We start from the raw sequence: 25,167 nt of genomic DNA, 5'->3' as shown, positions 1-25,167 counted from the left end.
GTTGAGAAATTAGCAAATAAGGTATATTCTTGGGTGCAAAATTCTACGAAAAGAAATAGTCAACTTATTGCTCTACAGGAACTTATGCAACTTGAAACTCTTCAAGCTCTTCAAATCCATGGAGTTAGATGGCTTTCAAGGGGACAAGTGATTGAAATACTTGTTGTACTTATGCCTTCGATATTAACATTGTGGAAAAATGAAAGAAAAGACTCATGGTATGATAAGGAAAGAATCTTTTCAGTACAGTTTTGTTTACATATGCTTGCAGATGTAATGTGTGAATTAAACAAGTTGAACAAGCAATTCCAAGAAGAGTACATTGATGTCATCTCTTTAGGGGCAGCCATAGATGTCATGGTAAACACTTTGAAAAGGTGGTTTTTAAGAAGCGACACATTTGCAGATGGCACATGTTATTTATCTAAATTTATAGATGCCTCTAAATTTGGCTTTCTAGAAATTTGTGATAAGGAGGGGCTTGTTCACAAGCATGAATTACGATTTGTAGTAATTCCATATGCATATGTTGATTGTGTTGATATACAAAAACAATCATGATGATTGGCTTATGGAAATTTGTATGGTTATTATTATTTTAGATAAGAGATGACGTGAGAGTTAAAAGAGGTCAATCATGGTCAAATGTAAAATTGGTCAACCATGGTCGAATGTCAAATTGCAAAAAAGATTGTCTCAATATGAAAATCAATCATGGTCCAATGTCGCATTTAGATAAACATTGTCTCAATATGAAAATCAACCATGGACAACCATGGTTAACCATTGTCAATCATTATCAACCATGGGTAACCATGGTTAACCATGGTCCAATGTCGCATTGTGACAAATATTGTCTGAATATGAAAATCAATCATGGTGAACCATGGTTCAACATTGTATTGTGCCAAAGATTTTCTCAATATGTAATCAACCATGGTCAACCATGTTTATTTTAGTATTTATAATATTTATCATAGGGTTTATATACCTTGGTTTATAATATTTATCTTAGGGTTTATCATAGGATTTTCTCAATATGAAAATCAATCATGCTCAACCATGGTCATCCATGGTCCAATGTCATATTATGACAAATATTGTCTGAATATGAAAATCAAGCATGGTCAACCATGGTCCAACGTCACATTTTGACAAAGTTTGTCTCAACATTAAAATAAATCATGGTCAACCATGGTCCAATGTCACATTATGGCAAGGATTGTCTCAATATGAAAATGACTCATGGTTAATGATGTTCCAATGTCACATTTTGACAGATTGTCTTAATATGTAAATCAACTATAGTCAACCATGGCCAATCATGGTTAACCATGGTCACATTGTGACAAAGATTATCTCTTGTACAAAGATCACATTTCTATAACCACAGTCATCCATGGTAAAACATGTTCCAACTTTTCATTCTCACAAAGATTGTCACAATATGAAAATCCCAATAAAGAGAAGAATCCCCATTCCCCAAGAGTAGAAACCCCAATGTTTCTAAAGGTCCTTTTAAAAGGGTTCACTACGAAATAATTCTTTGAATGCAAATAACTTCCAGGCGCACTGAACAAAATCATTGATTCAATTGTACATTGATTTCTTTTTTTATCTAGAATGAAGAAAAATAAAAAGCATGGGAGATATGTTTATGTTATCATTAAGGTAGCATCTAAAAAAGAAACCATGGTCCATATAAACTGGAAAAGCAGTAAATCTAGATTCTTTGTCGGCGCATCGATTGCAACTAGCGAGAAAAATCTGGTTTTTGCAATAAAACATTCCATTGTTTAAAAAACAACCTAAATCTCATCAACAACGATAAAGGAAGCCAATGAAATATAAGCTCAATAATCTCAAACGGTAAAAACTTCCAAATAGTTGGATCCATGGAAAAAGCAACAAATTTCTTGAAAACAAAGTACATATTGTATATTATATTGCAGAAAAAATGTTGCATTTATTACCTAATAATTATTAATATTCTAACAAAGATTATGTATATAGTAAGCCAATTATTGTTTCTCCAAAGTAAATATTGTCAAAAATATAACATTATGCAACAATTGAATAATTGGACAAGAAAGAAATAATATTCAATAATAAAAAATGAAAACGAGACAATGCTATCATTAACTCATTGTAAGGAAATCAATATTTACCTTTTAAAAACATTACACTACGAAACATATCTAAGCAATCAATCTTTCCATTTCAATTTACGCACATAAATTTTATGACCCGAGATCCTTTAGCAAAGTTATAAAAAATATAAAAGAATAGAATAAAAATCACACTCCAATATAATGCCAATGAAAAATGACATTATAATTTCATAATGTAATATCATTATAATTTCATTATATAGAACACCAATGTAATAAAAAACTACATTGCAATAAAAGAATAGAATAAAAATCACATTGCAATATAATCTCAACAAAAAATAACATTATAATTTCAATAACATTAGTATGTGCACCATTTCATAAATATATGTAAAGTTGAAATTAATATTTCGTAATTCTAGTGGTTTTTCTTTCTTTATGGTCTAGTTTGTCTATATAAATTATACCAAAAAAACAAAAATTACATTTAACCAAATTAATTAAAATAAAATGTATAACATATCACCGTAATATCAAATAAATCTATATATTAAATTATAACACTACAAACTCATAACACTTGTCCTATGTTCAAATAAGCTTACCATAATTTTTAAATTTATTTAAAATTCTAAAATGTTCAATAAACATAAAACTAAACATAATCATAAATATGGTCTATGATGGCATAACCATAAATATGGAGCTCAAGGCATATGTCATGAGGGCTTAAATTGAGTCATGAAAGTAAACTTTATGAGTATTTCACACACATGCTAGTGGAAAACCATCCAAATTATTATAATAATATGAATATGGTCCATGATGGCATAACCATAAACATGGAGCTCAAGGCATATGTCATGAGGGCTTAAATTGAGTCATGAAAGTAAACTCTGAGTATTTCAAACACATGCTAGTGGACAACCATCCAAATGATTATAATAATATCTATTTAGATGTAAAGTTAAAATAAATAGAAATAAATATATATTAAGATTAAATATAATTTGGTATTTTAAAAAGTAGTTAGTAATTGTTTGTTTCAAATTATTATTTCGCTAGTAATGTTACTCATCTTTTATTAAGTTTTAATAACAACAATAATTATTTTAATTTTAATGAAAATTATAATGTTAATAATAACAATAACATTATTTAATAACAATAAAATTACTATAATAAAAGTCTCAAGGGTTAGCTTAGTTGGTCAAAATTAGTGCCTCGCCATAGGGAGGTCACATGGTCCATTCTCCCCGAAGTCCTTGGGGTCAAGCCTAGCTAGTGGGCCGCGGGGCTAGATTCCCTTTAGGGTTGATCAACTCAGATTTTTCTGTGGACGTAGCGCCACTCGTTGACTAGAGCGTTTGTGAACCACAGCAAAAAATAAATAAATAAAAATAAAAATAATAATAATAATAATAATAATAATAATTAGTATAATAATAATTTCAATAATATTAATAAATTTATTTTATGAAAAGTGCAACTACAAATTTTCGGTAAAAATCACATCATTAGAATTTTGTCAATTTATTTCTAACCATCTAGTGTAGTGTGGTTCATCGTCAAGAGAAAATAAAGAACCAAATTTTGACATCAAGTTAAATACATGAAAATAACCTTTTTATTGAAATTAAATAAAAATAAATTTTTACAATAAGAAAAATTAAAATTATTAATAATAATAAAAACAACAATAATAAACATTTCTTAATGACCCACTGAACTGAAAATCAACTTTGTGCCATAGATAATCCGGTGGAAAGTGGACGAGAGGGTGGAGATCGGGCGAGGTTCTAGGGTTTAACAAAAAGAGTGACAGCAGGTAACAGGCAACCATGGAGGCATAGGGAGGAGGGAGCTCCACTCCCTCCTACAGTAATGCGGTTTCTAACAGAGGAAGAGCAGGGAACAAGAACAAGCCTCCACAATCCTTGGAGGTCAAGACAAAAAACTCTGAAACTCAGAAGGTGGAAGGCAGCAAAACCCATGCAGAACAAGGGACCCATGAGGAAGACCGACAGGAGGAGAAAGCGGAGGACAAAGGTCAAGGACCAGAGAATAGAACCAAGTTGGGGCCCTGCAAACCCAAAACCGTCACTAAACCGCGGGTTATTTTGAATGATCCAGCTCTGCAAGAGCACAGGGATCACATGGCAAACTATGCCATTATATGCAAGTTTATGGGAATCTGGCCGTCAGAGAAAGCGTTGTACACTTGGATAAAATACAACTGGAAACCAAAGGGGGAGTTAAATATACATCTTGGATCCAAAGGTTTTTTTACAGTGGTGTTCACGAATATGGAGGACAGAGACAGGATTTTTGAAGGAGGACCATACTTCTTTGCAGCTGCTGGTCTCTATATGCAGCCATGGACGATGAAATTTGTGCCGGAATGAGAAACCTTCACTTCGGTACCGGTATGGATTAGACTCTACTCCTTACCTTTAGATTACTGGATGCCAAAGTCTTTAAAAGCTATAGGTAATAAATTAGGTCAGTTCTTAAAGATTTCAGAGGCAACTCTAAGAGGAAAATATACCTCCTATGCCCGTATATGTGTGGAGATGGACCTATCAGGAGCCCTTCCAGATGAGGTCATTCTAGAAGTCTATGACGAAGAATGGGTTCAAACAGTTGACTATGAGCACATCCCGTTCAGATGTCACAAATGTCATGAGCATGGGCACCTATCTAGAGATTGTCCTCTTAATAAAAGGGAAGAATACTCAAACACCAGCAAAGGGAAAGATCAGACAGGTTTCACCAAAGTAGGAGGAAAAGGAAAAGGAGGAGGAAGGAAGACACAAAAGAACCATACTGAGAATGATAACAAAACAAGAAGTTACAACAGTTTTGAGATCTTAGGAGAAAAAGAAGTAGATGGAGGTGACCAAAAAAGTATAGAGAATCAGGAAGTAAGGGAGAAAGGAAAAGAGACCAGCATGGATTTCACACAAGAACATAATGAACACATGATGGACCCTTTGAGTACCATGGAGGTAGAGAAAGACCATGAAATTACTCAAAGTGAAAGTGGCACAAAGGACCAAGACTTACATGAGATCCTGGAAAGGGAGAACCTAGAGCTGGAAAAGTTTCTAGAACAAGGAGGAAACCTGGGAATAAACTCCATACCTTAGGCGGATGTTGAAAAGGTACAACATATATTCCTTAACAAGTCACATCAAACAGCTGCAGGAGTCAAAAGAGGATAACCAGGAAAATAAAGGAACTTCATCAATAGGGTTAATAATAGGAAAATTAACAAAAAACCCAGGCAAGAGGGGGGGAAGAAAAGGATAGAAAGAACTGCTGCTGGAGTGTGGAAAACTCATGATTGACTCATTAAGAATGAAAGATCTTTCTAGTTACTCCTTCAAAACCCCACCTCAATGAAAATCACAACCTGGAACATTACAGGACTAGGGAGTAGAAGAAAACAAAGGAATATAGGTAATAAGATCAGGGAGGAAAAAACTGACATAGTGTTCATACAGGAAACAAAATGCTCAGTGGAGAAGATCAGAGAAAAACACAGCAAATGGTTAAATAGATTTGAAGACCTTGAATTTAAGGCTAAAAAATCTTTTGGGGGAATTCTCACTCTATGGGATCCATAGAAATTTGGTGTGATTGATACAGAGGCGTCTAGACACCATCTCTCTTTGATTATCCAACCAGTGGGCGACATGCAATGTTACATGATCACCAATGTCTATGGGCCTCAACCAATGGAGGACAAACTTTGACTCCTCACAACGCTAGAGGATATGAAGAAGAGATACCCAACTCTACCCTGGATTCTAGGAGGTGATTTTAACATGATAAAATCACTCATGGAGAAGAAAGGAGGAACAAAAGCATTTGGTAGGGATTATGTTGCCTTCTAGAACTTCCTCACCGACATGAAACTGGTAGATATGGATACCAGTAATGGGATATTCACTTGGAATAACAAAAGGGGGGGCTCTACCCAAGTAGCCTCAAAATTAGACAGATTCATTATCTCAGAGGAACTTCTTCTCATGGGAAGTAGCTTGACTGCGCTCATCCTACCTTTTGGAGGTTCAGATCACTAGCCCATTCAATTGGAAGCTTCTCTATGTGGTAAACCAAGGAACAGCCCCTTCAGGTTTGAGAATGCTTGGCTCACACATTCAGATTTCCTCACAAACATTGAAAAATGGTGGAAGGAAGAGCTACACTTTCAAGGTACAAAGATGTTCCTTCTACATTGCAGGCTCAAACACATTAAAAATAGACTCAAAGAGTGGAATAAAAAGGAATTTGGCAATATCTTCAAAGCTAAAGGAGAAGTGGAAAAGAAACTAAAGGAAATAAACCAAATTCTCATCACAGAAGGCTATACAGATGAAAGAAAAGAGATGGCAGAGTCACTGCAACATGAATGGGAAAACAGATGTCTACAAGAGGAAATATTCTGGAGACAGAAATCAAGAGTTCAATGGATTAAGGAAGGGGAGAGAAATACCAAATTCTTTCACAGATCTACCATAGCTCACAGAAACAATAACAGAATTGTGAAACTTACAAATCAGTAGGGAATAGAAAGAAACACTCATGAAGAGATGGAAGAGGTTCTAGTCCAGCATTTTTAGAGAATTGCTAAGGAAACTACGGTAGATAGATATCAGTTTACGAAAATATTTACTCAGTACATACCTAAATTAGTATCTAGAGAAGAGAATTACAATCTCAACAGACCAGTAACAGAGGAAGAGATTGAGGAAGTCATTACAAAGATGCACAATGGGAAAGCACCAGGCCCGGATGGCTTCAATGTGGACTTTTTCAAAACTTGTTGGAGGATAGTAAAATAGGATATTCTGGAGGTAGTGGAAGACTCACGAAGATTTAAAACAGTCTTGAAGGCGCTCAATGAATCTTTCATAGCCTTAATCCCCAAACAGGAAAAGGCCACCTCTCCAGACAGATTCAGACCTATAGCATTATGCAATGTGGTGTACAAAATAATATCCAAAGTAATTGCCAACCGTCTCAAACCTCTCCTCCCTTCCCTAGTGTCAGAGGAGCAAACGGGATATGTGGAAGGAAGACAAATTCTTAATAACATAATTCAAGCACATGAAGTGGTTCATTCACTCATTACCAATAAACAGGCAGGTATGATAATTCAGCTGGACATAGCAAAGGCCTATGATAAACTTAGTTGGTCGTACATAAGAGCAGTTCTAAAAGCCTATGGCTTTGATTACAATTGGATTAAGTGGGTCATGGCGCTAGTTACCACTGCCAGCTGTTCAATTCTTCTCAACGGCTCTCCCTCCAAAACCTTCAAGCCTACCAGAGGTCTCAGGCAAGGTGATCCTCTTTCTCCTTTCCTTTTTATTCTAATGATGGAAGGGTTAGGGAGGGCAATCAATGCTGCTAAGGAGGAAGGGAGAATTCAAGGTCTGAGACTCACGCAAGGTGGGGACACAGTGACTCATCAACAATTTGTAGATGATACTATGCTTCAAGGCACACCCACAATCAAGGAAGCCAAAGCATTTAAGCAGATTCTGAGTGAGTTTGCTATGGCTGCAGGCACAGAGGTAAGTCTTACTAAATCAAAGATTTTCTTTTTCAATACGGACATTTCGATTCAAAGAAATCTTTCCAGAATTTTGGGCTTTCAAAGAGAGTCATTGCCCTCGAAGTACCTGGGAGTTCCCCTCACTGACAAACCGTTACACAAGGAAATCTAGGAGCTTGTTCTAAATAAGCTAAGAGATAAGATCAACAAATGGACAAATAGAGCCCTAAATCTAGCAGGGAGGTTGATTCTAACTAAGGCTATCCTCCAATCCATCCCTATCTATATGCTATCAGCCATTTCGACACCAGTTGGTGTAATTATTAAAATAAGAAACATTCAGCGAGACTTTCTCTGGGGAAAGGTGAAGAAAAGAAGAAATGGGCCCTAGTGGAATGGGACAAGGTATGCAAACCTAAATCCCATGGTGGCCTGGGTCTTCATGACCCAGGAATTCTTAACAGAGTTCTAGGAGCCAAAGTCTGGTGGAGATGGCTAAAAGAAATACAAGCCCCCTGGGCAAAACTATGGAAGCAAAAGTATGCTAGGGATTGGTAGGAGAAGAACCTCATAAGAATGACAGGACAAGTGAAAGGTTCACCAATTTGGAATAGGGCATGGGAGAATAGGGCTCTAGTCCAAAATCATAGTTTCTGGGAGATCAGAAATGGAAATCTGGCCTGGTTCTGGGAGGATAATTGGCAGCAGGAGGACAATCTCCGCAGTGAAGAATTAGCAGACATTCACACAAATACCATCAACAAAGGATTAAGGAGGGTAAGTGACTATTGGGATCAATCAAGGAACAATGGTAAATGGCGAATATGGAAACTTCTAGATTACAGGGAAATGGGCATGTTGAATACTCAAGCTATAGCCCTTAATGGTCTTTTGGAAAAGAGACAAATCTTAAGCTCAACCTTGGACGATCAATTAAGATGGGGAAAGAACAAGGCAGGTCTCTTCACCCTTAAAGAGGCCAAAAGGATAGACACAGGGCTTAATTTTTCAAACACTGATAAGATGTGGAAAGAACTCTGGGATAATCCTCATTGGACGAAAGTCAAACTGTTCAAGTGGCTGGTTCAATAGGGCAAGATTCTAACGTGGGATAACCTACGGAAAAGAGGCTTTGTTGGCCCCTCAAGATGTCACCTGTGTGTACGTCAGGAAGAAACCACTAATCATATCTTGAATAGATGCTCATTCACTACAACACTTTGGAACTGGGTTGGAGATGTCTTTGAGAAGACAGATAGACATGTAAATGACATCATTGCTACACTGAAAAACTGGTGGAAATTTTTTTCAGATAATGAGATTTTAAACTCCGCCTGGGTGTTGACCCCAGGGTTCTTAATCTAGAATGTTTGGAAGGAGCACAACAACAGGATTTTCAAGGGTAAGGCGAGCCCAGTGAACAACATCCTAAAGCTAATCCTTAAGCAACTCAAAGAGATTGTTCATATACTGGGAGGTGTCGCTACTGGAAAACCCATAGGACAAAGAGAGGCCAGAATCCTGGAGAAGTTAGAGCTTAAGGTTAATCTCCCATGTGGTTCTATACAGATCAACAAGAATACCTCAGCAGAAAAGACTTTCTGGCAACCTCCTTCACAAGGTTTTGTAAAATTTAACATAGATGGCGCCTCAAAAGGAAATTCGGGAGAAGCAGGGTATGGAGGGGTCATGAGGGATGAGGAAGGAAACATACAGGTAATCTTCCACAGTTATCTAGGTAGAGCAACCAACAATATGGCTGAGCTCATGGCTATGGAATTATGCTTGGAAACACTGCTCAAGTACAACATACATAATGTCATCATTGAGGCTGACTCGGAATTAGTCATTAATTCGGTGAAGAGGATAAACGCTAGAGCAGCACTAGAGAAAATCTCAGGACACTGGCGGCTTCTGCAAGTCTACCAAAGAATCCAATCACACCTAAGAGTGCTAAGAACTCTTAGGTTGGTGCATGTCCGCAGAGAAGCCAACAAAGTAGCGGACTGGCTTGCCAATGAGGGGGTTCGAAACAAGCATATTGACTTGTGCTGCTGGTGGGAGGAGGTAATGGATGACAGGTTGAAGAAGGAATGCTCATCTCGGGCCCTCACCAACAGATAGCAGCACCAGAACAGATCAAGAGACAGAATTTTACTTCATGTCAATGAAGATTAAGTTCACATCAAAAAGTTTATCTAAGGATATGCACTGTCGGTTCTCCAAGGGTGCCTCTGCAAGCAGGAACAATGGCAGAAATTGTGACAGGAGAAGAGATGAAAGAATATGCTACCAAGACGATCGTCTCAGAGCTACAACACCATGCATAAGGCATTCCATTCAGGAGGCCCCCCTTCCAGATATGTCTTCCTTGTGCAATGCATTGGAGGTCAAAGGAAAAGAAAATCGGGGTCAAAAACTGCTCGAGATTGACCACCTGCATCGGGTGCCCTCTGACCTGGGAGGGGTTTTCTCGGAGGAAAAACGATGCCATTCAGCAAGCGATGTGTGGTGGCTGGAGAAAAGTGATTACCACCTTCATCGCTGGGTAATCCACGAGCGAATATGCGGTCTGATTTGGCTTGTGGCCGTCAGATCCGGAGAGGGAAGATCTACGGCCACCGTTTGGCGTGCAAGTTGGTGGGTCCAAAAGGGTAAAACTACTAATGGTTTACCACCTTTATTGAGCGCCATCCAAACCAAAGACGATTTTTCTAAAAAGCCAGCGATTCCACTCAGGATGCAACACATGGCAGATTACAGAAAAAGCAAACCACCTTCATCGCGCAGTATTCAGCGGGCTTTTAAGCCGCGCGATATGGACACCAGCCGTTGGATCAGGCGAAAAAGATCAACGGTCAACATTGATCGAGCAACTTAAGGGTTTTTCTGCGCGCGTTTGTTTTTGACCGCCGGATAGGAAGGAGACAAATCAATGGTGAGTTTGAGGCACGGACTTTGGTTCCACTAGCCCGCTTATGGTTCCAGGGCAGTCTAGGCATTGTTTCTGTTTGACTTTTGGAGGATTTTATGGGTACTTTGGGAGTTTGCACCTCTGTGCGTCTGTTGTAACCTGTGTAAATCATTTTTCAACCTATGTTAATAGAAGGTCCGTCTCTTGCTTTAGCAAAAAAAAAAACAACAATAATAAAATTATTAAAATTAATAATTTTAACACATCGCATTAAAATTAAATGACATGCCATGCTTTCTCTATAATAATTTTAGAAATAATTGTTTTTTTTTTTTTTAAATCATAATTTTAATAATCATTTTAAATTATTAAAATAATTATTTATATTCGTTACTACTTTTATTAATAATAATTTTTTTATTAAATTAACCATGAAATTGTTATTTTATTTATTTATTAATTAAACATTTTTAATCATTTCAATAATTATTTTAATTAATATTTAATTATTAATACTTGATTTTTATTTTAATTAATAATTAATTATTATTAATCGATTATTTGTTTGAAATTATTTATTTTAATAACAACACGGCCACAAGGTCTCCCAACTCTCGCGTACAAGTCTCCTTTCTTACCACGTAATGGTTTCACACCATCTGGAATATACCACGACACTCACACATTTTCATCATTTATTGGTCGATTGAATATGACCTCATCCCAAACATACACCTGTGCGGGGGAGAAGGGTATGAAACAATTTCATTCTTCATTGCGCACATGACAGGAGGAGGTTTGTCCATATTGCAATGGAGAGTCTAGGGCACGACTCACCAAACTACAAACCTCTCTGTTGCAATACCATGAATTCTCATTCCCAGGCCATCCTCATTACCACTTCACTGTTGTTGTAGGCCCTGTGACTTTTCTTGTTTTCTTACTTACTTATGTTCGACAGAGCAGAATGGCCCTCTGACTTTTCTTGTTTTCTTACTTACTTATGTTCGACAGAGCAGAATTTTTGTTGTTCGGTAGAGTGGTCTAATCCCGGGTTCTTCCTACAACGCAACAAAGGGTGCAAGGGACAGGAGAGACTACCGGCACCAGTTCCTTTCTGTCAAATCACCTCTGTTATGGAGGGTTTCCCCATACAGCTCCAACACCCAAGGATTTTGAGGCATATTCTCTATTTCGTTCTCAAAGCTTCGGATCCAAGTCTTCCAAGTGACATGTTTTTTAATTGCCTCCTTTTTTTTATAGCCTCCAAGTCTCTCGTCGAAAACAAATAACTGGAACCATGGTTGGTCCAGAGTTTCGTTTTTGTTTCTGTTTCTGTTGTTAAGTTCAGTATTCTAAGGTGAAATCATTCCTTATTGTTCTGCAGAGTTTAAGGCTCCGCTAGGGTTATCGCTCTTCCGCCTTCCAATATAATGTAACATCTAAATTTTTCTTCTGCATAAACAAATGAAATTTTTTGTTGTTTATTTTACACATCACTTTATATTACAAACCTGGCCAAGGGACTATGCGTGGTTGGGTTTCTTGGCCGAACACCTATGGCTCTAACTGTACCAGGTCGATTAAAGAATGATCTATTTATCAATATATGGTTAACTAATTAATCAATCAATTAATTTTTTAATATTTTCAATTAAAAACTACCAATTATTATTTTTTTATTTAAAAGAAAAAATAGCTATAAAAATAACAATAATTACGCAAATAATTATTAACTAAAACAAACCAAAAAAATTCATTTATTTTATTTAATTATAAATAGCTATAAAAATAACAATAATTACACAAATAATTATTAACTAAGACAAACCAAAAAAATTTCATTTATTTAATTTAATTATTAAATTAATAATATGGGTAGGAATTTTTGTTTTTTTTCAATTATTATTGCAATAAAAATATTATTTTATTTGATTTGAAGTTATTAACATTATCTTTTTTAAAACAATAATTTTATATAATTTAAAACATTTGGTTTTATTATTATTATTATTTTTTTGTAAGTTTGGCAGAATCTTTTCATTACTTTTCAAAAATAAGCAAGTGATACAAGATCAACATCCAACTCTAGATGATCTAAACCTGCCCATAGGGAAACCAGGTCAATTGACTATCTGGTTGCATTATAGGCCATCCAAAATCTAAGTAGTTTGAGATTGTCAAGAGAACAAGAAAAACTTGACAGTCTTTATGACCCTTATAAACAAAAAACTATACCATATATACCAAGAGTCCTTTCTAATCATCTATTCAAAACTAGACTGAAACAACAAAAAAAGCCATAGTCATCTAAAGAATAATCTAATCGTATGAAGATTCAACTCATGTCGGGTCTTTGGCACTAGAGCCTGACAACTCAGTGAGAGGAAACCAAGGGATATGCTTCTCTATGCAAGCAAGGCGAACATTTTGTTGTTGTATTTGGTGTTGGATTAGTTGGAATTCCTCTTGAATACCTAGAATTTCCTCTACATGACCTTAAATGCCCATAGTCCTTATCATCAAAGCCTTCTCTAGAAGGGTCTTCACCACCTAATATGTGAATAGAGATTGCATGTACTGAGATCAACGACCACAAGTGTGACCTAGGTCTGGAACCATGTCCCCAATTCCTTTATGATTTCCTGGTCACTGATATTGACCTGATTAACAATCTTTCCCATTCATTCACCAACCGTCTCGCAGGCCCGCGATGGGTGTTAGTTCTATATGCTCTAGAAGTAGCTATGGCAGATTGAGTTATGGTATTAGGTACTTGTCCTCTAAAAGCACATGTTTGCCCAAATTAGAGAAATTTTGAGGTCTAAAATGGGCCTCCTAATGATATTATAAAATAATAATGGAAATAATAAAATAATATTAGATTACATCATCAAATTTTAGAGGAAAAAAAGAAAAAACTACTTTTTCAACTCTTATTTTCAACTTATCTTTGTAAGGTTTTACACAAATTTCGAGTGGGAGAAATTTTTGAATGTATAATTTAATTCCTCATCCAAGGAGTACCCCTGTTGCATAATTTTGATGGACCCTGCTACATAAAAACTGAGAAATATAACATGAAAAAATGTGATTGCAATCACATTTTTCATGTATTTCTCATTTTCGTGTAGCAGGCTCCATCGAAAGTATGAAACATGGGTACTCCGTGGATGAGGAATTACATTATGTATCCAATGAGTTATCCCGCTTGAATTTTGAGTAAAATCGCAGGGAGATAAGTTGAAAATACAAGTTGAAAAAAGTAGTTATTTATTTATTTATTTATAAGTTTTTTACTTTTTTAATCCAAAAATGGTGAATCATCCTTCATGGTTTACATCATCATCTTGAATCCTATTTATTCTTATAAAGTTTATTTTAGTTGTACATTTTTGTTTTGAAGGCCATTTTAGACCTCAGAATTTCTCTAATGCTCCCACGGCCACGATCTCAGCCTCTACCCCAACCTATAATAGGTGTGCGACCTCGAAGCGTAGCCAGGCAAGCCATGAGCTTAGATTGTCTATTATTGTATGGATAATTAAGATGCACCAAGAGAGAAGGTGTCCAGTTTACAAGTCTCATAATTCCATTAGCAGGAAAATGATCGGGAGCATGCCCAGGATGGATGAGCCCACAAGTCAGTAGAATTAAGGAACCTGTAGGGGCTACAGGAACATAAAAATGACAAAGAAAACCATTAAACCGCAGCCTAAGAAAAATATTCTCATTGTCATCCTGGATTTGAATCAAAAACCCATCCCAGTTCTCCTGAAGATTCTTTTCAGTCCGATACTTGAATTCCTCACAAGAATAAGACAGAGCATCCAATAACGAGTCACATGATGTCTCTATCTTAGAAATCATATGGAATTATAATTAGAAACACGAGATGCAATCCTTCCATCTATCAAAAATCAGAAAATATCCATATCACAAGGTTTCCAAACTTCTGGGTGGTTGGGATTACTAAAATTCATTAGGGGTTTCATGTTGATAGGTCTCCCAACCTCCGATATGTAGGTAAGAGGGTGGACCTCATCTCAACCAGTCACCAGAGAGCTACACTTAGAATTATTCCATAATGTCGTGTATGGGCCGACCGTCCCCAACCATATATAGAATATATATATCACAAAAAGCATTGGACTCATAGGGTTACCAATCTGAACATACCAGGAGTGACTGAGAGGGAGAGGAGGTGACGTGCCTTCAGCTTCCTGAGCCTGAGAAAAACCTTCGCTTCTGAGAACTTCCCAGGAGAGACTCCTATGCCACCAAAATCTTGCAGAGTAAATAAATATTCTAGGTACATCAAGTCCGATCAAATTCAAATCTGAATTCGCCATTTACCCTCTCTCATGGTGAGTTAATTTCCTGGACATCTCGCACATGCTAAGGCTTGTGTGGGTGTGGCCATGCCACCCCGCTTGTTGTACTGTCATTAACTGCATGGCGGTAGTGAAAATCTTAGATTGCTCCTCCTCCTGGATCTCACCCCGATCAGGGGTATTTATTTTAATAGCAATTGTTTTTTTTTAAATAATTGTTTTTTGTTTTTTTTAACTATTTTAATAGAAATGAGTTTTTTAGTGATATATGTCTAAACTAGGGATTGTATTTTAATTCATATTTAATTAATACTACTTATTTTTTTGCATTAGGGAAATCTTGAGGTCTAAAATGGGCCTCCTAAGGAAATTATAAAATAATAGTGGAAATAATAAAATAATATTAGATTACATCATCAAATTTTAGAGCGAAAAACCAAAAAAAAAAAGAAAAAAAAAAAGAAAGAAAGAAAAGAAAAAAGAAAAAACTATTTTTTCATCTCGTATTTTCAACTTATCTCCCTATGGGTTTACTCAAATTTCGAGTTGAAACACTCATTAGATGCATAATTTTATTCCTCATTCAAGGAGTACCCATGTTGCATACTTTGATGGACCCTACTACACGAAAAATGATAAGTTGAAAATACGAGTTGAAAAATTAGTTTTATTATTTTTTAATATTTTCACTGTTTTACTCCACAAATGGTGAATCATCCCCCATGGTTGACATCATCATATTGAATACTATTGGTTCTTATAAATTTTATTTTGGTTGTACATTTTTCTTAAGTGGCACATTATAGACCTCAAAATTCCCCTAATGGTTTAGTTAATAATTAATTATTATTAATCAATTATTAATTTATTAATTGTTTGAAATCATTTATTTTCGTAAATGACACCATGGCGAGGTCTCTAAACTCTTGCAAACAAGTTCCCTTTCATGCCACCTGATGGTTTCACACCGTTTTGAACATACCATGACTCTAAGACATTTTCACCATTTATTGGCCGATTGAATATGACCTCTTCCTAGCCATATACTTGTGTAAGGCCCAATCTGTTAGCCGATATAACATAGGGTTACGTTGCAGAATCATTTATGAGGCATAAGGGTTTGAAACAATTTCATTCTTCGTCACTCGCATAACGGGAGGAGATATGTCCTCATTGCAATGGTGAGCCTCCATACTTTGTCAAGGGCGCAACTCAACAAACTACAAACATATTCGTTCCTCGACCACAGATTCTCGTTCCCAGGCCATCCTCATTACTCCTTCACTGTCATTGCATGCCCTCTAATTTTTATAGTACCTTTTTGTTTGTCTTATTGCTTACTCCATTATGTTTGGCAAATCATAGTTTTTGTTCTTCGACAGAGTGGTCTATATACTGGGTTCTTCCTACAGGGACACAAAAGGTGCACATGACAAGAGACACTGCTTGCACTAGCACCTTTTCGTCGCATCCCCTGTGCTATGCATGGTTTCACTTTGGAGCTCCAACATGCAAGGATTTTGAAGCATATTTTATATTTTGTTATCAAAGCTTTGGATCGAAGTCTTCCAGGCGTCAGGTTTTTTATTACCTCATTATTTTTTTTACCCTCCATGTCTCTCGTCAAAGACCAATATCAGGAGCCATGACCAGTCCAAGGTTTTGTTTTTCTTTCTGTTATTAAGTTCAGTATTTCGGGGTCATCTTGTTCCTTATTTCTCCGTTTTTATTTTACACATCACTGTATATTACAAACCTAGCTACTGGATTATGTGTGGACATTGGGTTTCTTACCCATAGACCTATGGCCCTAACCCTATCACGTCGATGCCATCCTAATTAGTTAAAAATTATCTATATTTATCAATATATAATTAAGTAATTAAAAATCAATCAATTAATTTTTAATATTTTTAATTAAAAACTACCATTTAATTTTTTTATTTAAAATAATAATTTTAACTATAAAAATAACAATAATTACACAAATAATTATTAACTAAAACAAACAAACAAACAAACAAAAATATTGTTTCTATTATTTAATTATTTTAATTAATTTTTTTATTATTTTAATAACATTGACTTTTTTTATTGCTAGATGTCTTGACTAGGGACTATGGTTTCCAAGTGACATGCTTTACCCATTTTCAACTATCGCAGAGCCTATGGATTATAAAAGAACGCTCTTTTTGTTATTTATTTCTCCCTTATAGAATTTATCAACCTTGCCAGGAAACAATGTTATCACAGGTTCGTAAGACGACAATTTGAAAAAATATTTGTTACGCTAAATGGTCAATAGCACTAGTTCTTCCCTCAATAACGACTCGACTCCTTACAGCTACACATGGAAGGTTCCTTTTTCAGGGGAAGTACATCCCCTGAGTAAGCAACAGATTACATATATATGCTGAAGCGAGCAGATATAATAGTCGAAGCTGCGGAGCGAATCCATCACATCAAACACAATAAATCGTACACTCTCAATGAAACACTATAAGCTGCCGCGCAACACCACATACAGCAAATTGATCGCTGATGGGGTGCGAGAAAACCGACTGCCCCAACTGTTGACCCGTGCACTCGTGTGCACATAAAAGGTTCCTTATGTTTCTTAAGTTTCATTTTTTTTCATAACGGTTTATTCTCCCTCATAATATCACTCGAAATTAACCAATCCCTTTCTGCTGCATTGCCTCTCCTATGTAGGTTTTTCCGTTGGAGCTTCGACACGCAAGGATTTGAGCGACATTCCCTATTACGTACATATGGTTTTTGATCTAAGTCTCGATGCGCCAGGTTTTTTATTGAATCCCTTTTTCTTATCCTCGACAACTCTCGTCTAAGACTGGTCGCTGGAGCCCTGAGCGGTCCATGGTTTCATGTAAGGTCTTTTCTTTTAAATTGAGTATTCCAGGGTGAGCCCCTTCATTGTTTTTATGCGTTGTATAAGGCTTACCTATGGTTTTTGTTCTTGTGGGTTAGTCTGTTCTACACTATGTCAATTTTTCTCCACCTATTAATTCACTTTCATTGCAACTTCATTACAACTTCTTGGACTTATGGTCCAATATTATTTGACATAAAAAAATCCTCTTTATAATCCGACTCCGAACTTGCATACGCAATAGCAATTCAATACTTATATATAATGTGCAATTTGAGTGGTTTCCTTCACCAAGGTTATATTCATGTCTAACATTCACACTATTATTTGTTATTTATGTATACACATTGTGATTACTTATTTCTTTATAACATTCACATTGTTATTTTTCTTATTTATGCATTCACACGGTCGTTTTACATTTTTTACTAACTGTCTCTATTGACATTCTATAAAGAAACTCTCATACAAAATACAAAAGAAAAAAGTTGAACATACTGTTATTTACCTAGGCAAAGCAAATCCTCGTAACTCGAGTCACCGAGCCAATTTAATTCAAGAAATCGCAACACCGCCCAACCAAAATATTGACAAGAAGTCCAGCAAAACAACATCGAGAGCATAACACCAATTACGCTCGGCCCAACCTCGAAAAACACTGTATCTCACAAACATCCAAAAAAATGCAATTCGACGACCCTACTGCCCCAATATAGCTTCTTGACACTTCCATTGTTATCGTTTACACTTACCTTCCTTTAGCCAGCCCACAAATCCTTCTAAGCCATCTTGGAAATATAATGTTTTTCAGAGAAAAAAACCAACATAGATTTATATTAAGAAAATATGAAGGTCTTCAATACATAACGCTGTTGATTGAGCTGAAGAAAAGCCCCACATGATTGCAGAAAATGATACAGATAGTCCGAATCATCCATATCTGAAACATGAAAAACCTATACATCACATCTACAAAGCCCGCTTGTCCTTAAATTGCCACAGATTATACCAAACTAGAAGAAACAGCCCTTCAATGACTACACGTCTAATTCTCCAGCTTGATAGCCAACAACTCAAAAGCAACATTTTCTTACCCCAATGACTCTCATTTCCCTTTCATCGGTCACATTTCTTTTTATTTATTTTCAACTTATCATTTATTATTTTTTCTATTAATTATTGATTTTCATTTATAATTATAATTTTTCATTAATCGCTTTCACATTTATTAGTATTTTCTTCATTAATTACTCTTTTCACTATTTTATAATATCTATTTTCTTTTTCTATATTTTTAAAATTAAATATTAATAATTAATTTTTTTATTAAATCATTTTCTAATTAACAATTTATAATTAATTAAAATAATATTTCTTTAATTTAATTAAATTAATTTGTATTTTTTAAAATATTTTCCTTAAATTACCAATTAACCATTTATTATCTTTTTTAATTATGTTTTTAATTATAATATTTTTTTTTAATTTTAATAATTATTATGGTTTTCTTCGCTAAATATTTTTTCATTATTTTAAAATATCCATTATTTTTAAAATTAATTATTAATAACTAAATTAATTTTATTTTTTTTAAATAATTTTCTTTTATTAACCATTTATAATTAATTAAATTAATGTTTTTTTAATTAAATTAAATTTTTTATTTTATATTGTTCTTCAATTTACAATTATTATCTTTTTAAATAATTTATTATTAAAATAATAAAAATTAAAGTCATTAAATAGATATATTTAAATTTATAAGTATTATTATATAAATTAATAATTATTTTTATTCCATTGTTTATATTAACCCCACGTTACTCAATTATGTTAACCTAATGTCACCACTGCGAATACTTGGAAAGCAATCTTTAAAGTCATTTTTCACTTTCATTTCACTTCCAAATATTCTAAAACCCAATGCTTCGTGCTCCCTTGCACCACAATCGGTGATTGACCACTCAAAGGAAGCATATCCCAAGCATATTCGTTGGAGATTCAATCCCGATTAAAAAAAAAAAAGTCTCCATCCACCCGCAAGTCGACATATATACACATATCACGGAACTCTTCTTAACCATAAGATATTCAACTGAAAATTTCTCATTTAACATTTTTTATTTAAATAATGTTTTTGTTGAAAACATTAATCCAATCACTATATTTGGAAACAAACATTCTCTTTGAATTTTGACTTAAAACTAACACAACTACAATAATAAATGTGGTTTATACACGAGGATAATCATATATCAACTATATAGACAACCACATTAATAAATGTGGTTGATATAAACTGATAAACATATATCAACCACATTAATAATTATTAAGTGCATATTAATAATTATTAAGTGTATAGTAAGGACTTAATGTTTTTTTCTCGATAAAACTATTCTATTCTATTATTTACAGGAACAAGAAAAACATTACATTCACAAAGTCAGTTTACCCTAGGCCAACTGTGGCTCTTTGGACCGGGATTTCTCAAAAAACAGCCCTCGCAGGGGCACCACGTCTAACCAAAACTACCCACGCAGGGGCATTATACCACGACAGTGCATCCAAACCAAACATAGACATCCCGCGCAGGGGCACTGGACCAAAAGTGTTCATCCCTCGCAGGGGCATCAAAAGACTTTCAGCGAATTCCCTTTCGGGCCATACAGACATAGCAAGAGCAGATTTTAAACCAGAAAGACATAGACATAAAACCAAAACAGGACCTGAGCAGCTATGGAGGAAGAGAATCTGAACCAATGGATGGCTATTCGTCCGGCTCCTCCTCGACCACCCTGCACCATCCATACTTCTCTCTTTCTTCTGCAGTGGGAAAGGAGTCCCATTCTTCGACATTGACCTCCTTGGAAGTCGACGCCTCCTGAGCCTGAGGGCGGTTAGGAGCTTGCTCGGGAGCCACCGCTGGCCTCTCCTTGACGTCCTCTGAGCTTCCACCTGGGTGCTTCCCCTTGCTGCGCGGACCTCCGTCACCGTCCTGAGATTCCTCAAGGAATAGAACCGAAACGTGTGCATTGATGCGGGGTTTGTCCATAGAGCTGCAGAAGGTGAAGATGGCAGAACCGAAGGCAGGCAAAGGTTCCGGATCAGAGTTTGGGCTACTGGAGTCCATGAATTGGCTTGTTTGGAGGGGATTGGCCTCAGCAATTCTATGGCAATGACAGCGGCAACAGTGGAGTTGGGGCTCTGTGATTGGAGGACGAGAAGACCCTCCCCGGGCAGAACCTCGACGGCTGAGCAATCTCTGTCGGGGTCTGACCATCTTTGCAAGAGCACCGGGGGAGTGGAGCAAAGCTGGGTAAGAAGACCTTCCAGACTTGAAACGGCACCCAGCAGAATTGAGTCGGCGCCCAAAAGACTTGAGATGGCACCTAACAGACCAGAGACAGCACCCAACAGACTTTCCGGGCTTGATACGGCCCTCAGCACATTGGAAGATGGCTTTAACAGCGAGAGCTGTAGCCTGGAGAACAATAACACATGTAGGAGCCTGAACTTCATAACCCAAATACTGAGCGTGAACCAGCTCCATTCCACCACCTTTTTTAAACTCTGCATCATTCCCTCGAGACCTGTTCGCCATAACTACATTTTGCAGTCGCACCAATTAACCGGACACTGCATTGAATAACAGTTGATGTTCACCTGTACACTTATTCCTCGGCGGCGAAAATCGAATTGAATGCCAGCCTTAAGCTTGAGGCAGCACATGGCTAGCATGTGGCTCCTCACTGCCACACGTCCTTTCACCCGCATCCGGGGAAGCAGCATCGCTTTGGACCAGGCTAGCGCATTCCTGAGCCTGGACAATATTTGGTATAATGGTGGTATTTCCAGTGAGAAGGGTATTCTCGTTTTCCACCCCTATATTGGCCAGAAGGTCAGCAACCTTGTTGCCTTCCCTTTTTATATGATTGAAGGAAATGGCTCTGTTGCTGCGGAGCGATTGTTCAATAGCCTCCAGCCTTGCTTCGAGCCTCCAGCTAGTGGCAATTTTCCTTGCTTGAGAGCCATTCTGGAGGCGCTTGGCCATGTTTATAAGAATCTGGGAGTCTCCTTCCACGACCAGGGGTTGAAGGTTGAGATTCCAAGCGAGTATGAGCCCTTGCCAAAGTCCCTCTAGCTCAGTTGAGTTGTTAGTATCCCACCCTATGTTTCCAAAGTATATCTGCAGGGGAGTGCCTTCATGATTCCTCAAAATTCCTCCAAAGCCGGCCATTCCAGGATTGCCTTTGGAGGCACCATCGAAATTGAGCTTATAGGAATGCTTAGGGGGGCGGTCCATTTGCCTTTGTTGATGATGCTACTTTTGGCAGGGCCGTTCTTATGAAGTTCCTGAGGTAGATGCAGTTGCCAGTTGTCTAGAATGCCTTTCTCATTGTTTAGAGAAGGAAGATCCTCCTGTGTCCAGGATCGGAGCATCAACGTTTCTTTGAGATTCCCACAAAGCCTATTCCATATGTCTTCGATCGGAGAGCATTGGTTTTTGAATATTCGTTTGTTCCTTTCCTTCCAGATGCTCCAGAGGATGAGCCCTGGGATTATGTTCCACAAACAGTTGAGAAGCTCGCTTTTATAAGGTTTCTGTGGCCAGTGTCTTAAAGAGTTGGTTATGTCGTTCTCCATTCTGCATCTTCTTTGACATCTGAAGCTTGCCTTTTCCCATAGCTGATTGGCTAGGGGGCAGGTGTCCAGGAGGTGTTGGAGAGTTTCCTCATTATGATTGCAATTATGACAAATGGATGGACCATGAAAGTTTCTGCTTCTTAATTTATCCCAAGTGAGGATTCTTTTATGTCCTACCAACCATAGGAAGTAAGAGACTTTGGGCCAGGATCCGAGCTCCCAGATTTTGCTCCAGATTGGGTCAGAAGGGGTGGTGATATTGCTTACGATCTTGTAAGCCTCTGAAGGAGTGAAGGCACCTTTTGGTTGGTATCCCCATCGAAGGATGTCACTGCCTTCGTCATGTCTGATACTTCTTTTCCGAAGCTCCTTCTCCAGCTGCTCAGCATCCCGAAGGTTTGTGTTATAGATTAACTGATTACCCTGTTTCCATTTCCTGAAGCCGTGCTCCGTTTCCTGCATCCAAAACTGTTGGATCTTTTCTTGCTGCTGCTCCTGCCTGTTGAATTCCGGAGATGGATGAAGAACGCGGTTGAGCTTTGGCATCTGGTTCCATGCATCTGTCCAGAATCTTGTCGTTCTGCCATTCCTCACTTCCCAGAAACTGTGCTGCTGAATTAATTGGAAGTGTTGTTTAGCTGCATTCCATATTAGCGAGCCTTTGTCATTGGGAGTGAACCTGATGAGCTCCTCCGGAGGTCTGTTATTGGCATATTTGGCTGTCCAGAGTTTGACCCAAGGTTTTTCTGGATTAGTGACCCATTGCCACCAAATTTTGGCGCTCATGATGGAGTTGCTATGCTCTGGGTCTCTCAGTCCAATGCCCCCTTTGTCTTTGGGAGTGCAGACAGTGGCCCATTTTACTAGAGCCCATTTACGGTTAGTTGCCGAGCTACCCCATAGGAAGCCACGCTGAAGATTCCTTATTCTTTTTAAAACCCACTTCGGCGCTGCTAGGATTGAGAACAGATAGAGTGGCATAGCCTGAAGGACCGACTTGATGAGCACCACACGACTGGCTAGATTTAAAGTTCTATAAGTCCAGAGATTAAGACGGGATTCGAGCTTCTCAAGGAGAGATCGCCAAGAAGAATGCTTTATGGCTGAGGCAGTGAGAGGAGCTCCAAGGTATTTGGAGGGGAGGGTAGCAGAGGGAAATCCCAAGATGCGGGCAACCGCTGTCTTGACAGAGGGAGGAGTGTGAAAGAAAAAAATCTGCGACTTGGAGCAATTGACATTAGTGCCAGAGGCTTCAGAAAAATCATTGAGCAGGGTTTTGAAGCAGGAGGCTTCCTGGACAGATGGGTAGCCAAATAGCATTGTGTCGTCAACAAACTGCTGATGAGAATTTGCAGGGGTGTTGTGAACAGAGAGGCCTTTGAGCTGATGAGAGTGGAGGGCATTTTTGATGTGACGCCCTAGACCTTCAGCCATTAGAACAAAGAGGAAGGGGGATAGGGGGTCACCTTGCCTGATTCCTCGGGAAGGTTTGAAGGGGCGGGAGGGGATACCGTTCACAAGGATGGAGAAGTGAGTTGAAGTAATTAGACTCATGATCCAGCGGATCCACATAGAACAAAATCCAAAGGCTATTAGCATTTGCTGAATGTAAGTCCAGCTGAGTTTATCAAAAGCCTTAGAGAGATCCAGTTTGAGAATCATACCTGCCTGCTTAGTTTGCTTGAGGGAGTGTATTATCTCGTGCGTGAGGAGAATTCCATCCATGATCTGTCTCCCTTCCACGTACCCCGACTGTTCCGGAGAGATGAGCAGGGGCAAGAGGGGCTTTAACCGGTTCGCAATAACTTTAGATATGACTTTGTAAATGACATTGCAAAGAGCAATCGGCCTATATTTGTCAGGGGTGATTGAATCCTCCTCTTTAGGGATAAGGGCGATGAAGGTTGAGTTTAGAGAGGGAAGCAGCTAATGGAGAGCTCTTGATTCTTCTACAATTTGCCATACCTCCAATTTTATTAGCTCCCAGAAGGTGTGAAAGAACGTGGTGGTGAATCCATCCGGGCCAGGGGCTTTTCCTTCCTTAAGCTGGGACATTGCCTCATCCACCTCCTGAGACAGAATGGGGCGAAGGAGAAGTTCATTATGTTCCTCCGTGATGAGCTTTGGCACATTTTTGGTTATTCTTTCGATAGCCGGACGCCTGTCTCCTTCAGGCTCTCGATGGACATGATTGAAGTGGTTAAGGAATTCCTCCTCAATTTCCTCATGCTTCTCTATTTTTGCCCCCCCTTGTTTTTGGATGTAAGGGATGCTGTTGTGCATTCTTCGTTGAACAGTAGTTCTGTGGAAGAATTTGGTATTTCGCTCACCTTCCTTCAGCCATCTGATTCTGGACTTTTGCTTCCAATATATTTCCTCCTGTTTCCTCCTTTCCTCAAGTTGGCTGTGGATGTGTCGTTCCTGTTCCAGAGTTACTTCAGTGTGCCCCTCTGTGATTATCTTTTGTTGGAGTTCCGTTAGTTCCTTGTTTAGGTCTTGTTGCGCTGTAAAGATGTTGCCAAAGGTCTCCCTATTCCAACGCTTTAGGTGATTTTTTAAAAACCTGAGCTTCTGTTGGAACTGATACATCTTGGACCCTTCTGGCGGGATGAAGGATGTCCATGTAGTTTTGACAAAGTCTTTAAATGAGGGATGCGAGAGCCAGAACTCTTCGAAGCGGAAAGGTCTTCTGGTCAGGTTGC

General features: G+C 37.6%; 1 protein-coding gene across 1 annotated transcript; it reads right to left on the bottom strand.

Moving 5' to 3' along the window:
- Window positions 1-22,260: 22,260 nt before the first annotated feature.
- On the bottom strand, window positions 22,261-23,899 carry LOC149244024 (uncharacterized). Its single transcript, XM_089371379.1, has 2 exons — window positions 22,664-23,899; window positions 22,261-22,374 (listed from the first exon to the last, which is right to left on the bottom strand). Exons 1-2 carry the CDS (start codon window positions 23,897-23,899, stop codon window positions 22,261-22,263), a joined length of 1,350 nt encoding a protein of 449 aa, XP_089227505.1.
- Window positions 23,900-25,167: the final 1,268 nt, after the last annotated feature.

Source organism: Pinus tabuliformis, chromosome 8, assembly GCF_031772625.1.
Source record: "Pinus tabuliformis cultivar Carrire ecotype Pingquan chromosome 8, CPIR1, whole genome shotgun sequence".
Classification (NCBI taxonomy): Eukaryota; Viridiplantae; Streptophyta; class Pinopsida; order Pinales; family Pinaceae; genus Pinus; species Pinus tabuliformis.
The sequence above is the reverse complement of the archived record's forward strand: the minus strand, read 5'-3'. Positions and strand labels throughout refer to the sequence as shown.